Source organism: Callorhinus ursinus, unplaced genomic scaffold (assembly GCF_003265705.2).
Source record: "Callorhinus ursinus isolate GAN/ISIS: 27379988/994484 unplaced genomic scaffold, GSC_fseal_2.0 scaffold24, whole genome shotgun sequence".
Taxonomy (NCBI): Eukaryota; Metazoa; Chordata; class Mammalia; order Carnivora; family Otariidae; genus Callorhinus; species Callorhinus ursinus.
This window is the reverse complement of record NW_027397086.1, coordinates 3,650,092-3,665,181: the sequence shown is the minus strand read 5'-3', so window position 1 is coordinate 3,665,181 and position 15,090 is coordinate 3,650,092. Positions and strand designations below refer to the sequence as shown.

At 46.7% G+C, this 15,090-nt stretch overlaps 1 protein-coding gene across 13 annotated transcripts in view; it reads left to right on the top strand.

Annotated features, from left to right (window-relative positions):
- Positions 1 to 1,365: 1,365 nt before the first annotated feature.
- The window catches only part of SPTAN1 (spectrin alpha, non-erythrocytic 1), a 61,014-nt gene continuing 47,289 nt past the window's right edge, over positions 1,366 to 15,090 (top strand). For all 13 annotated transcript variants that reach the window (XM_073905660.1, XM_025888400.2, XM_073905657.1 and 10 more), the window contains exons 1-3: positions 1,366 to 1,492; positions 13,011 to 13,250; positions 14,201 to 14,326. In XM_073905660.1, coding sequence (XP_073761761.1) covers positions 13,014 to 13,250; positions 14,201 to 14,326 — 363 coding nt within the window. In that variant the 5' untranslated portion in view covers positions 1,366 to 1,492; positions 13,011 to 13,013. The remainder of the gene's footprint in view (positions 1,493 to 13,010; positions 13,251 to 14,200; positions 14,327 to 15,090) is intronic.

Sequence of the window (15,090 nt, the reverse complement as noted above, 5' to 3'; positions counted from 1 at the left end):
TCCGAGCTGCAGAGCTCCTGGTCTGCCTGACTGCCCAGGAATGATCTGGGTGTTACTCCCAATGGCTGCTGCCCAGCTGTCACAGAAGCAGGGGGTGGGGAAAGGGCTTCCCAACAGAGGGCTCTGGGCTGCACCAGAGTTTAGAGCCAGGCTCTTAAACTGCTAAGACTGTAAGTAACAGAAACTCCAGAAATCCCCTTTCCCCCCACCCCAGCACCTAGCATCCACCGTTGCAGTGGCTCCCTTTCCTAGGGGAAGGCAGCAGAACATAGTGTCGAGGAGAAGGTTCTGACTGCTTGGATCCAAATCCTAGCTTTTCTTCTTCTTTTTAATCCTAGCCTTTCTTCTTGCTAGCTGCTTAACCTAGGCAAGAGACCTAGCTTCCATGTCAGAGTACTCATTTCTAAAATGGGGGAATAATACATACCTTGTAAAATTATTGCACAGATCAAGAAAAAAGAAAAGGTTAACACATAAAATGCTTAGCAAAACGCCTGGTACATAAGGAAAGTTCAATTAATTGTGGCCTGAAGAACTTTAACGTCTTGTTTATAAAATACGACTAATGCATCTTATTCCACCGGCGACCTGTCAGAAAGCTTTCGCTATAAGGATATAAGAAATTATTAACTCTCCAAATCCCAAACGACACACTTCAACTCCAAATTAGTCTTTATTCTTGGGGGATCGGATTTGGCCTTTTCTTACCACCACCTCAAACCTGGAGCCCAAATCATCCTCGGTTTCTAGGCCCCAGCCCCCACCAGAGTAGGCTAACTTGGGGCCCGGCCGCAGCCATCTCCTAGGGAAAGGGGGCAGGAAGAAGAAAAGCCTGGGGGTGATCTCACCCTTGGGGACTGGGCGTTTTACAGACATGGGTGCGCAGCATCCCCAGCCAGACTGCAGCGACGGCCCCTGCCCCGCCCTTCGCTGCAGTCCTGGAAGGGCTCCCAGGGGCGGAGGGGCGGGGTGGGGTGCAGAAGATTCTCTGCAGGACGGGGAGGGGCAGGATTGGAGGATCCGAGGTGCGGAAGGGCGGGGCGGCTGCCGCATCTCGGCCCGCCCGCGCGAAGGCAGTGACTCCATTGCACCATCTCCCCCAACCCCTGGCGCGCGCCCTCCTTTCCCATCCTCCAGCCGCGCTCCCCGGAGTCGGCTCTTCCCCCGCAGCGGCGCTTCGGCTCCTTCCGGGAGCGTTCGGCCCTTTCCGTCCTGCGATCGGGAAGCGAGCCGGCGAGAGCTCCGCCCCTTTAGCTCTGCCGGCGCTCGCCCCCGCCCCTCGCGCCGCGCCCCGGCGCTTCCCCCGCGCTCGCGCCCGCCCGCCGCCGGAACGCGCGTGGCCGCCTATAAAAGAGGCGAGCCGCGCGCGTCGCCGCCACTACCCGCTGCGGAGCGAACGGCAAGGCGGGAGGCCGCGGAGGCGCGTCGGTCCCTCAGCAACCCCCCCCCCCCCCAGCCCGGCGCACCCACCGCCCTCACCCTGCAGGAGCCGGTGAGAGGGGGAGCAGGGGAGCTCGGGGAGGGAGCAGGGCCCGAGGGCAGCCGGCCCCTGGGTGGGGAGCCGGGCAGCCCCTGGGGCGGGGCGGGGCCAGAGCGCGGACAGGTGAGCCCGGCCGCCTTTCAGCTCCCTCCGACGGGCGGGGATCCGGCGGGCCGGCCGCAACGGGCCGGGGGAGCGTGGGCTGCGGAGGAGCCGCCCGGCCCAGCCTGGGCGCCGGCCGCTGGAATGTCATTGACTGGGCGGAGGGGGGGAGGCGAGGCCGCTGGGTCCGTCCCGCTCCCCCACCCCCAAGCCGGGCTGCGGCCCCGCCCTGCCCCATCCGGCTGCGGCAGGTGGGGCGGGGGCCCCTAGCGGGATCGTCACCATACCCCTTCCTGCGGAGCGCTCCCCCAGCGCCCCCGATCCCTGGCCTCGGTGGGGAGCGACTTCTGCAGCTCCTTTTCCCCAGTCCCCACAGCAGTGCCGGCCCAGCCCTTGAGGGAGGGAGAGCCGAGAGCATAGAGGAAAGGGCTCTTTGACCTTAATTTCATCCAACGTGGCGATTCTTGGCCGCCTCTCTAGACGCAGAGAGGTCCGAGACTGGCCATCTCCTTTTCCTTCCTCGTAATAAACATTTCTTTCCTACCCAGTTGTGATTTGCTTGTAAATAACAGGTAGATGCGGCGCTTCTTTGTATGAGACTCAAATCCAATAACTCAATAGCTTACGAGTTATTCCCCTCCCCCTACCCCCCGCCCCACCCGAGACGGTCTTTCGATTGGTGGACATTATATTATTTGTCCAAAATTCTACAGCTACGGCAGTGTTGAATGATAGAGCAGCCTTTTGTTTGAAAGCTAGCCCTGCGAATTTGACAAGATGCTTCCTAAAGAAAATTGTCTTTAAGAGTTTCTTTGATGCATTGGGACAGAATATTTTAAATAAGGGGCTTGTCAAGGTTAAGGGTTGCATATGCATATGTTTTAAATGAAAAGCCTCAATAGCCCGTAAAGTTGGATTGAGATGATCGAATTGCCCCAACACCTTCTCAAATCTCTTTTATATAATAGATACTAAAATACGTAGGCCCTTTGTTACGTCTTCATCATGTTATTTTAGAAAAACTTAACCATCATGGTTGTTAGAGAAGAATAGGAGAGAGACCTTCTGAAGTATTCTAATGTGTGGAGAAATTGCGGAGTCATAGCAATCGGACCTAAGTAAAACAATGTATCAAAGATGGAAGGGTGGGGGTGTCAGGAAACAGAAAATCTTAAGAATAGCCACTCAGCTGTATGAAGCTATTGAGCCAAGGTTCCAACTCCTGAACTAGTCTTTTCCCTTTTGTTGCAGCAAAAGTCTTAGATTTTCAAAGGTCAAATTGAAGTCAAAGTTTAAAAATGTGCTGTTGGGAAAAAAATGTGCTGCAGTAAGGGCCTCTGTAGGAAATTAACAATAAACCTCTTTTCGTAACTGGGCCAATAATTACTCAAGGGGACCCTCAAAGTGTGTTAGCTGTTATTTAGGGACCTCCACAGAGAGACGGACCTCGAAGGGAGGATTTGCCCAGTGCTGGACAGGTGTGAAGCAGTTCCTAGAGTAACCCATCAGCTGAGTAACATCCTCGGATATGCTTTTGGTCTTGGCAGTGGGTTTTGTAGCAATCTAGCAATTGGAGAAATCTGATATGTCACAGGCTGTAATATGAGCTTGTCAAATAATCTGATGAACAGGTTTAGGTGGTGAGATCCGGTTTATAAATACATCTTTCTTTCGGTTCCCTGGGTTAGAATTTGCTCTATTTTTCCTTACCTGCCTTCATCCCAAAGGGAGGGGCCGACTGCAGATCCTAAGCAGCGAGTGTCAGTTGCAGTCCACAGCCCTGTCATTGCTGAACCTGCACGAAGGATAGTGGGCACGAGGCCGGCCTTGTAATCAATCCTCCGTGGGCTATGCAAGGACTCCGCTAGCTATGTGGTCCGGGCCACTGCAGCTGTGGTCAGAGTAGGTAGAAGAATGCGCCGCCCTCATGGCAAGTGCTGACTCCCGGAATGCTGAGGAGGAGTGCAGAGCCGGCCGAGCACTTGGGGCCTGGGCCCCGGGGCACGGAGCAGCTGTGCCAGTTACCTCCCTTCCACCTTTTTTGCATATTCCTCTTGTATGGGTTTTGAACAGGAAATAGTATTCTGTAAAGGAAGTATACCAGTAAATGAGGCCCAAGTCAGATCTCTATAGCTTGAGTTCTTTCTTGTTTCTCCTGAGGTCTTGGTGTTTTGTAACTGAGTGGAAGGGGATTTAGGAATCGGCTAGTCCTGGGAGTCTCGCTTAATTTATTGGACTGTGGATCTGGGGAGGGCGTGTTTAGTGTTAGAAAGCATATTCAGTGTTCTCTGTTTGAAAAGTGGGGAAGCTGAGACCTAAGGGGGGTATAACTTGGCCGAGGCAGCACATCTAGATAAATAGGAACTGCTAAGGGACCAGAGAACATTGGGTCTCTTTCCCTATTTTAAATCCCTGTGGGATTCAGAAGCTCTACAGAACAAGAAAGGCGTTGGGAGAACACCAGGAGTTTGGTTTTTATTTGTGTTTCAGATATTCGTAATGGTCTGTTTTCATTTTGAAATGACGTTGTTCAGTTTGCCCTTAGAAGCTGGTTATCTTGCTCTCCCCCCCCTCTTCAGACTCCACATTCCTCCGTCATGTTGTCATCGTTTCGTAAACGCAGAGTCCAGGTATTTGACCAGCATGCAGGAAACGGGTTGCCTTTTCGGTTTTGCCTGGCTTGCAGTGAAGACACATTTGTGGCAGAGGTTGAATGATCCAAAGGGGGGTAGAAAACCCTGCCTGCATGACTTTGCTGTGAAGCCAATTGGTTAGGGTTGGGGTTTTTCTCTGGTTTTTTTTTTTTTTTTTTTTTGGTGTTACATGAACAAAAGTCTTAGTAAATTTATTCTAAAATTGCCGAAGCCTCCTGTTTTTTGCCTTCCTCTCTTTCAGGCATGAATATATTAATTTTTTCTCACCCTCCTGGTGTTTGCATGTAGTGTTTGCTGATCTTTTTATTGATGGTTACTTGGTTTTTAAGAACCAAGGGACTGAACAGATTATCTTAGATATTTGGAAAAAATAATCTGAAAATGTGTCATAAAAGTAGTGTTTTTAAATTTGACAAATATCATAAACTTGGGTTTGTTTCCTGTTCCCATCGACTAATTTTCTTTGCCACAATCCTTGTAAGGAAATGGAGCTTGTATTTTCTTGGCTAAAAAAAGCTCACTATATTATTTTGTGTACAGTTTTTGAATGTTTGCTAAATTGGACCTTTTTCAAAAAGAAAAATGCTTAAAATTAATGTCTTGATAGCCTATAAGGAGAAATATAAACTTTGCAAATTTCTAGTGATTATGGGTGATAAATCCAAGGCAAGCCCTTTTATAAATCAGAGTGGTGAATTGGTTGAAACGAGGTTTATAAAAATGGGCCACAAATATAACCTTTTCCTGTTTTGAATGTCAGTAACAATACTTTGCACTTACATACCTCTCATCTGAATTTTACAGGTTAAGAGGTAAGTAGCAACATGATAGTATTTGGGAAGCACTCAGAAGTAAGTTTTCTCAACGTTGCTCTGCATTTCTGGATTTTGATGCAATGCAGTATGAATCTTTTGCTTTCTTAAAGCTAAGTCCCTGCTCACCTCTGCAGAAATGGGCTAATGAGTTGAAGTGAATTAATAGTCTAAGGGCCGACGTGCAGATCCACAGAAGGAAAAATAGTTGTTGTTTTATTCATGGTTAAAACTCTTTTTTTTAAAAAATATTTTATTTATTTATTTGACAGAGAGATACAGCGAGAGAGGGAACACAAGCAGGGGGAGTGGGAGAGGGAGAAGCAGGCTTCCTGCTGAGCAGGGAGCCCGATGTGGGGCTCGATTCCACAACCCTGGGATCATGACCTGAGCCGAAGGAAGGCAGCTGCTTAACTGAGCAAGCCACCCAGGCGCCCCTCATGGTTGAAACTCTTAATTTATGTATTATTTACCTCTCTGCTTACCATCAGCTCCGCCACTAGAATCTGCAGCTGAGCTGGTTTGGAGTTCATTTGCTCGATCTGAGAATCAGTTGGAATAAAATGTTAATGCGTGCTAAACAGTTCTTTGGTGCTTTGTTCTCCGGAGAGGCCCGTCCACATGTGTGGATATAGTTCTCCTGCTTTGCACGTGTAAAATTTGGTAATAGGTTGGCTTTCTGAGCCAGGGAAAAACCTGCGTTGCCAGTCCTGCCCCTTTAAAGAGCTCTGACTAAGCAACCAAAGTAAATCTGAGGGATGGTTTTTCTGACCCTTTGCTTTGCGAGATGTGTATGAATTTTTCCGTAGAGCCAAATGATCTGTTCATCCCTTTAGTCCCCCCAAATCCCTTTCCTTGCAAAAGAGTGTATCTGGTGAAATTGGAGTTCACTGTGTAGTTTTCCAGATGCCTCTTACATCCCGCACATTCTGCGGCTGATCCGGCGCTTTGTCTCCTTGACTCCTTCATCCTTACTACAAATGGATTCTCTTGTGGGGTTCCACAGGGAAATTGTGCTGAATTCCTCCCCTCTCCCAGGATCTGCGGGAGGGTGTCCTAAACTTCTCACTGCAGGTGCCAGGTTCGCTGAGTTGGAGGCATCTGACCTTTGGTCTGAGAACAATTTCTATCTGCAGTCTTTTCTGTTGCCTAACTCAGATCCCTTAATACCCATCCCTCCCGTCCTCCAGAGATGAATCCCCTTGCACAGCGGGGCAGATAGCTTCTGTAGGTGAGGCCAAGCCATTTAAAAATTCCCTCAATACCAAGAAGTGGCTCAGACAGCCGTCTCTTGGCATTTACAAGATGACAGTTATTAATTAGTGTCTAGGCTCAGCTGTAGAAAGCCATTTTCAGTTGATAATATGTGTGAATTTGTGTCAGATATGAGGAGTCATTCTCAGGCATGTTATATCTTTGGATTAAACTAGAACTTTCTACCCAAGGTTCATATCTTTAGACACCCCCCCCTTCTTCCCAGAGATCTAGCAGTACTGTAAGAATGCTGACAAGGTCTTTTTATTTATTACAATAGAGGACATAGTTGTAATTCTTGTTTTATCCCCCGAGATCAATTCATGTTACTTGCTGAATGACGCGGCTAACATTTTGACTGCTGCATTGCAGCATTTATAAATAGCCTGTATCTTCAGTCTTCTCGAAAAATATTCGCAAAAATACAACATTTTTCTTCAGTTACCTTCATTGGGAAGCTGTCCTTAAACATACAGAGAATATATTTAGCACTTCATTTCCTCTCCTTTGTTCTCTGTGGACAGAGACCTGATTGGCAAAATCAGAGTTGATGCGCTCCTTTGAGATAAACAGTCGACTGCAGTCCTAGGAAGTTGGTTCCTCTGTGGGTTTTTAGACAGTTAGTGAAATAGATAGATAGGCTGGTGTGGTTGGAGATTGTTTTTTAATGGCGCATTTCCCAAAGTCTTCCTTTCTAGCTCTCAAAAGGCGTTAATCCCATTAAGGCTGGGAACAACCTGGAACATTCTCTGTGGAGCCTGCCTTATCAGTCAGCTGCATATTTCAGGGCAGGGGTGGGGTTCTTGCCGCCTGCAGCCTCAGTCCTGGGGGAATGTTGCACACACAGGCAGAGTCCAAGAAATCCCACTAACTCCCTCCACGTAGTTTTGGGGGAGAGCCTAGCACATCTTCCGGCGGCAATAGTTCTTGGTGATACAAACATTTTTCTGATTTTTAATATCATCAATGGAAATGACCCGTTTCTGAGCAAAGAAACTGGAGCTTCTATAGATAAACTTAGAGACAGCTCCCTATCAGGTTAAGGGGGGGGGAACTCTTATTAACCCGTCATCTTAGGCTCCTGTAACCATGCAAATGAGGATCCTGAATGCCCACAGCAGTGGGAGAAGCTTTGATGACTTTCAGATGCCCAGCTCCCCAGGGACAGCCAGTGGTGGCTTGGCAGAGCTCCCACCTACTGACGTCAGCTGATCTGCAGGAAAGAAAAGTCCATTATTGCCTGACCAAAGCACTTGGTATAGAATTGACTTGTTCTACTTCACTGGGGTGACAAAGAGGGCCTTTTAGGTTGGTTAATTTCAGCAGGGCCTCGCTGGACTGTCCCCCTGGATTGGTAGGCAGGGGGACTTGCTAAGGCGGTGCCCTTGCCGCATTATGTTGGGGATTCTTGGCTTCGTCATAAACGGCCTGCTCCCCAGTGAGATTTCTTAGAAATTTCCATAGCAGCTAAAGGATTTTCGAAATGCAGTGAATCCTGTGTATGAAGAGGCAGGACAGACGCCCTAAGCATTAATCTAAGGACTCAGACATCTTGCAGGAACTCGTGCACTGTGGTGGTTTCATACGTAACTACACCTTCCTTGGCACATTTTGTTGCCAGAAAATTTTGTGAGGGAGCAAATTAGACAAAATGTCCTGCTCTTTTTTAATCTTAAATGGTTTCTCAAGGGAGTAGAGCAAAGGAAGTGTATAATTTCTTTTTTTTTTTTAAACTTTTTTTTAAAGATTTTATTTATTTATTTATTTGACAGAGAGACACAGCGAGAGAGAGAACACAAGCAGGGGGAGTGGGAGAGGGAGAAGCAGGCTTCCCGCTGGGCAGGGAGCCCGATGCGGGGCTCGATCCCAGGACCCTGGGATCATGACCTGAGCCAAAGGCAGACGCTTAACGACCGAGCCACCCAGGCGCCCCAGAAGTGTATAATTTCTTAACGCTGATTGTTTACTAACTTAAGACTCAATCTTACAAAAACAATATTTATTTCTTGATTAAAAAAATTTTTTTTAAGTTTTTATTTAATCGCTACACCCAGTGTGGGACTCAAACTCACGACCCTGAGAGTCACATGCAGCACCGGCTGAGCCATCCAGGAGCCCAATTTTTATTTTTTTGAATAATTAATATATCTGCTTCCCCCTTTCTTCCCTCCAAAGTGGTGATGGGAAAAATAAGAAGAAGTGAAAGGAATGAATATGCAAACAGCGGTCAATAAAAGAATATGTCAGTTGCAGTCATGTGCAGAATCATTGGTTCCGGCACGCTAGTCTGGGAACCAGAGGATCCCGGCTCACCACCCTAGGCTCTGTGACTCAGTTATTAGATGACCTTGTGTCCCCTGCCTACTTAATAATGAAGTGCCACAGTTTCTCTCTTTCCAGGTTCAGAATGTAACTGCTCTACTGTGTGCTGAGTTCTGTGGTCAGAGAGGAAGAGGAAGATAAGGTCTTTTTTATATAGTCCCTTAGGAACTCTGAATTTACTAAAGAATCACAAAAATGGCAGGGAGAAAACCTGGCAGAATGTGACGTGCTCTAAAGAGAAGCATGGGGGGAGTGAAGACTTCTGACTTAGGACAGCAGAGAGGACAAGGTAGTTGCTTTAGACTTGGAGGGGTTTGTATGGTATTCGGTGGTGAATCTGGGAGTAGGAGAGAACATTCCTGACCAAGGGGACTTTCTAAACTGGGAAATGGGCCCTGCCAGGGCCTGTAACTTGGAGTTGGTGTGGGCGTCTGATAAGAGGTACGGCTGGAGCAGACAGGTGAGTGAGTGAAATCCCGTTTACCTTCTAGTCAGTGTGGTAGTGATCCTTGTCAAAAACCCAAAGAGGCTGAGATTCTTAGGGCAGCAGTGTGAACCAGAACTTCCCTGTTGTAATGACGTATCGTTACAGAAACTCCACTCCATTGTGAACAGATGTTTACTTAAAAAAAAACAAAACAACTTTATTTATTTGAGGGAGGGGGAGGGGCCGAGGGAGGAGATAGAATCTCAAGCAGGCTCCATGCTCCATGGGACTTGATCCCATGACCTGCGCCGAAACCAAGAGTTGAATGCTTACCGACTGAGCCACCCAGGTGCCCCCAGACATTTAATTTTTTAAGGTTACCCTCAGTTTTGGGTTTTAAGGATAGAAGATACTTTTTCTAGACACAGCTATCTGTTGATAACAGAACTGCCTCCTTGAGCTCTGTTTCACCAAGGGCACACCTGACTGGAGGGAAAAGGCCACCTCATTTCTCAAAATGTACTGCCATGTGCTCAGTCCAAGATTAGTAATTCCCATTTGCTCAGTAGGCTGCCGCCTAGTTGTAGAGCTTCATTCTCCATTTGCAGTTCTTGTCACAAATGGCTTTTACCTGGGTGGAATTCCAATTTGACAATATGGAAAATGTAACTTGGGTGGATGATGGAGCTCTGTCCCCACCTTTTTTTTTTTTTTAAAGATTTTATTTATTTATTTCAGAGAGAGAGAGAATGAGAGATAGAAAGCACGAGAGGGAGGAGGGTCAAAGGGAGAAGCAGACTCCCTGCTGAGCAGGAAGCCCGATGCGGGACTCGATCCCGCGACTCCAGGATCATGACCTGAGCTGAAGGCAGTCGCTTAACCAACTGAGCCACCCAGGTGCCCCTGTCCCCACCTTTTTTACAAGTGAATTCCAATCTCCTGCGTGGCAGCTACGGCACTCAGCATATACTTGGTTATTTGTCAACACACATTTCTTAATGTCCCGTGTGTGCCATTAATCAGGGGTACAAAGATTAGGTTGCTCCGTCTAATTATACCGTGGGAAGTATCTACACGTGCTTTGTAAATCTGTAGAAAAGTGTGATTAATTCTGAGAAGGAGGGAAGGAAGGAGCATTGAGTACAGCTTGAGAAAGAGGCAAGATCATACAGCTTACTCCTCTCAGCTGGGCATTGAGGTATAAATGGGAGTTATCTAGGCAGAGGAGAGGCAGATCATTCTACACAAAGGAAGCCAGGGCAAATAGCTTGGAGTCTTTTTTTTTTTTTTTTTTTAAGATTTTATTTATTTGTCAAGGAGAGAGAGCGTACACACAGGCAAGGGGAGTGGCAGGCAGAGGGAGAAGCAGGCTCCCGGCTGAGCAAGCGAGGACCCTGGGAACATGACCTGAGCTGAAGGCAGACACTTAACTGACTAAGCCACCCAGGCGTCCCTAGCTTAGAGTCTTTAAAGAGAATTCTGTATTTGGAGGAGAAAGAATATTTCAGTATTCCTAGAGGGTAGGGGACATGGGTGAGAGATGATAGGAGTCACATGTGTTGAGCCAAATCACAAGGTCCTGCTAAAGAGCTGGATTCTTTTTTTTTTTTTAAAGATTTTATTTTATTTATTTATTTGACAGAGAGACAGCGAGAGCAGGAACACAAGCAGGGGGAGTGGGAGAGGGAGAAGCAGGCTTCCCGTGGAGCGGGGAGCCCGATGCGGGCCTCGATCCCAGGACCCTGGGATCATGACCCGAGCCGAAGGCAGTCGCCTAACGACTGAGCCACCCAGGCGCCCGAGAGCTGGATTCTTTCTTCCCTCAGAAGGGAGCCATAAAAGGCCTTAAAGCATGGGAGCATGTGGCCAAGAATATATTTCTTTTTATAGTAAAATCAGTCAATCAATCAATCAATCAGTCAGACTTTGTGGGGAAACAATAGTACAACAAAATAAGTGGTCAGTACATGGAGAATAATTTGGAAGGAGTGGTGATAGGGCTAGAATCACCTCGTGTGCTCTCCGTGAGAAAGATCATGGCTTCCTAGAGAGGTAAAGTAGTCCTCAGAGTTGATCAGGTGTAGTGGATGATTTCTTGCCACCTCTTGAACCTGCTTTAATCCCCGTAGAGTTAAAAACTGACCTCACCTGGATCCCACCAATGCTGTTTACCTCCCAGCTGGATGCTGGGGGCGCTCTTGAGACTTCCCTGCCTAGTCCTTAGCTTGCATACCCTCTGCTGTTAGCCCGGCCAGGTGAACAAGAAGAACTATCAAATGTCTCTTGGGTAACACGGTTTTTATACCATGTGTAAATTATGGGACAATAGCCAGAGAGGCTAGAAAGTTTTATCTGTGCTGCTTTCTTACCAAATCTCTGAATCTTCTGTAGAATGTAATTTGACACTTGGAAGGGTCCCGAGATGCCTCATTTTCACCTGTCATTTTTAATCATTGTAGGAAACTGAGGCACAGGAAGGTGGCCCGTGCAAGGTCACGTGGTACTGACACATTTAGAAGCTCTTTGTCGTTAGTCTGTACCTCTTTCCTGCTGTGGTCTGTAGGTTAGAGGAATCAGGCTTACTCCTGATGAGCATGGGTAGCATCTTCTGGGTTTTGCCCATCAATAAGTCAAGTTTTCTTTTTGACTTGAAAATTTGGTTAAACATGTCCAGAAATCTGGGGATTTAAAGTTGGAGCAGATTGAGTGCTGTGGGGAGTGCTGCCTCCTCTGTCAGCCTGCAGTTGTGGCAAACTAGAGACTGAGGCTGAGCTCCACAGCGTGCTGTCCACAGTAGTCAGCGGGCGGAAAGCAGGGTAAACCTTGCACACACCTTCTTGTTCCTGTGTTTAGATTTCTGATTTTTAGTATCATATCAGATTCAGATTTAGATGCATGACCACCTGTTTACCTGTTTAATAATCGCTACTAATCTTTACGTAAGGCATCCATTACTTTAAAACTTATGTAATGCAAGTATTTGTAACATAAGCCTGAATTTTTTTAAAACTGGAGTATAGTTGGCATACCATTTTTATTAGTTTCAGGTGTACAACTCACCACGCCCTTTTTTTTTTTTTTTAAGTTGCACTGTGATTTTTTTTTGTGTGTGTGCACATTCACAGGCAACACAGCCTGTTCTTGGCCAGGCACTCTGGTAGCCTGAGGAAGACTTGAGGGTTGATGTTTCCCAAAAACTGGGAACTCAGGGGCTCTGACTAGGTAAATTTTTTTTTCTAGATTTTATTTATTTGTCAGAACGAGAGAGAGAGAGAGAGAGACAAGCAGGGGAAGCAGCAAGCAGGGGGAGCGCCAGGCAGAGGGAGAAGCAGGCTTCTCAAGGAGCAAGGAGCCCGATGCAGGACTCGATCCCAAGACCCTGGGATCATGACCCGAGCCAAAGGCAGACGCTCAACCAAATGAGCCACCCAGGCATCCCTGACTAGGTAAATTCTTATTGATGTTAAGGACTCTGTTACTCTGTAATCATCCCCTTTTCTTCATTGGATGACAGGCTGAGATCTGGAAAGCTAGAAAAACTGATTTAAGTAAGAGTAAATTCTTTCTAATCTCCACACAATGGAATATAGAGACCAGGTGAAAGGACTTTTGAATGGATTTTTCAGTAATTCTTTGAGTACCACTTTGGCATTTCCTTTGAATCCTTAGAGCCCATGTAGAATTGCTGGTAAACTCTAGTTCTCCCGGTTTCTCTGCATTTGGCTGCGATGTTGGTTAGGCATCCTCTGGGGAACCGATGTAGGCAGGTGTTGCCGCAAGTGGATGGCTATTTTTCACAAAGGGATAGAATCAAGGCTCATTATTCTGTCTTGAGAAGGGACTACCTTCTCCTTTCATTTGTCTGCCAGGGCTATCTGGTAATTCTTTCCTTCAGAAAGGTTGATTCCATGAAGTCCACTTCGGTCTTTTGCTTATTTCAGGCCATTCTGTCTTTTCAGAAAATGGACCCAAGTGGGGTCAAAGTGCTGGAAACAGCAGAGGACATCCAGGAGAGGCGGCAGCAGGTCCTAGACAGATACCACCGCTTCAAGGAGCTCTCAACCCTTAGGCGCCAGAAGCTTGAAGACTCCTATCGATTCCAGTTTTTCCAGAGAGATGCCGAGGAGCTGGAGAAATGGATTCAGGAGAAACTACAGATCGCATCTGATGAGAATTATAAAGACCCAACCAACTTGCAGGTGTGTCTCATCTCCCCGAGATTCCTGTCAGAACTCATGAGCTCAAATGTTTTTGCCCCCAAATCACACAAAGTCATTTAATTATGACCTTGAGCAAGAAGAATGTAGATCAGACATCAGCAGGACCAACTATTCTGAAAAGCCTTTGGTGTGTTATACTGTACACGCTAAGGGTGTATGTGAAGTCTTGCAGGTATTTAGCTTTTCTGGATGCTTCAAGCTGATGGTTCTCAAACCACTGCCTTGCAACCGTTGGTGGTACTTCAGCATGTTTCTGGGGAGGGTCTGGGTTGAGCCCTTGGAATATGAATTTTCAAGAAAGGCACGCTAACAATGTTGGTGGTGGAAATTTATAGTTAAGCATCTCTTTAAGCAACTCACTGGTCTTACATCAAAAGCAAGTCTTCAGAAATCATTGAATTGTAACCAAAGTTAATTTTGTGATATAAATTATGCCTCACTAAAGCTGTTCTTTTAAAAAGGACAAAGCTTTCCTTCTCATTGATTTTGGTGAAAGACTTTTTTTAGCAGGTGGAACACATGGTTCTCTTACTATACCAGAGTCATCCAAGAAGAGAAAAAAAGTGTCATATAATGAGTGAATGTGGTTGGGTTATTATCCAAGAGTAAATTGTACATGCTAAGAAAATTGTTGGTGTGGCTCTGTATTTCTAGAGGGGATTGGATGTCCACATAAAGGCTAATTTCCTGATAGACAGTAAAGTTAAACAAAGGTGGTGGTCCTCAGTGGCCAAGCTTCCAAAAGCCAGTGTAGATGAGGTCAGAGTATTTGAGTAATTGAGCAGGGGGGAGGAATGGGTGATGCTGAGTGTCCCTAATTAGAGGGAGCAGGATTCAAGAGGGGAGAAGTAAGGGGACCTGAGGGGGGAGGGCAGAATGGTGAATGCCCCGTGGTTGCAGCTGTGGCTCACTTCGTGGTCTGCCCACAGGGCAAGCTTCAGAAGCATCAGGCCTTCGAAGCTGAAGTGCAGGCCAACTCAGGAGCCATTGTTAAACTGGATGAAACTGGAAACCTGATGATCTCAGAAGGGCATTTTGCATCTGAAACCATAAGGGTGAGTAGGAGTAGTGCCTGCTACGGGAGGCCATCTGGTCTGGTATGGGTGGCATCTGGTTGGTGGAGGAATGTGGATTAAATGCCAGTTAGAGTTTCTAAAAAAGACTTTTCTAGCTTTTTTTTGAGATTTTTATTTCTTTTAGAGCGAGAGAGTGGTGTGGGGGGCAGAGGGAGAGAGAGAATCTCAAGCAGATTCCCCACCAAGTGCAGAGCCCAACACATGGCTCGATCCCATGAACCATGAGATCATGACCTGAGCCAAAATCACTAGTCGGCCACTTAACCAACTGAGCCACCCATGCACCCCACTTTTCTAGCCTTTTAAGAATTTGTGAAGTCTCCTAAAGGAGTTACCCACGTCTTGCCTTTGTCATATGATGATTCAGTATGAATATAAACAAGTAGGTGTCTGCTCAGTGGGGAAATTAATATTCTTTTTGTAAAACAAATGAGAATGTGATTATACTTTAAATAAGATTATGCAAATGAAACCTAAATTTATAGATGGTAATTAAAGGGGAGAGCATATTAGTGAAGTTCATGAATTTGGGGATCAGGACCCAAAGATCAATAGGATTAATCACAGACACCATAAGATTCTCTATTGAAAATGGAGTTCTGGGTCTTGGTGGCTTGCCCTAGGAGGTGGTTTGCTGAGGTTTAGTCCCCAAGCCAGTTAAGGGTCCAGCTGTGAGCAGTGACTTGTAGCACCTGTTGGTCGGTGACCATAATGATTGATATAGCCAACTTTGAAGCAGGCAT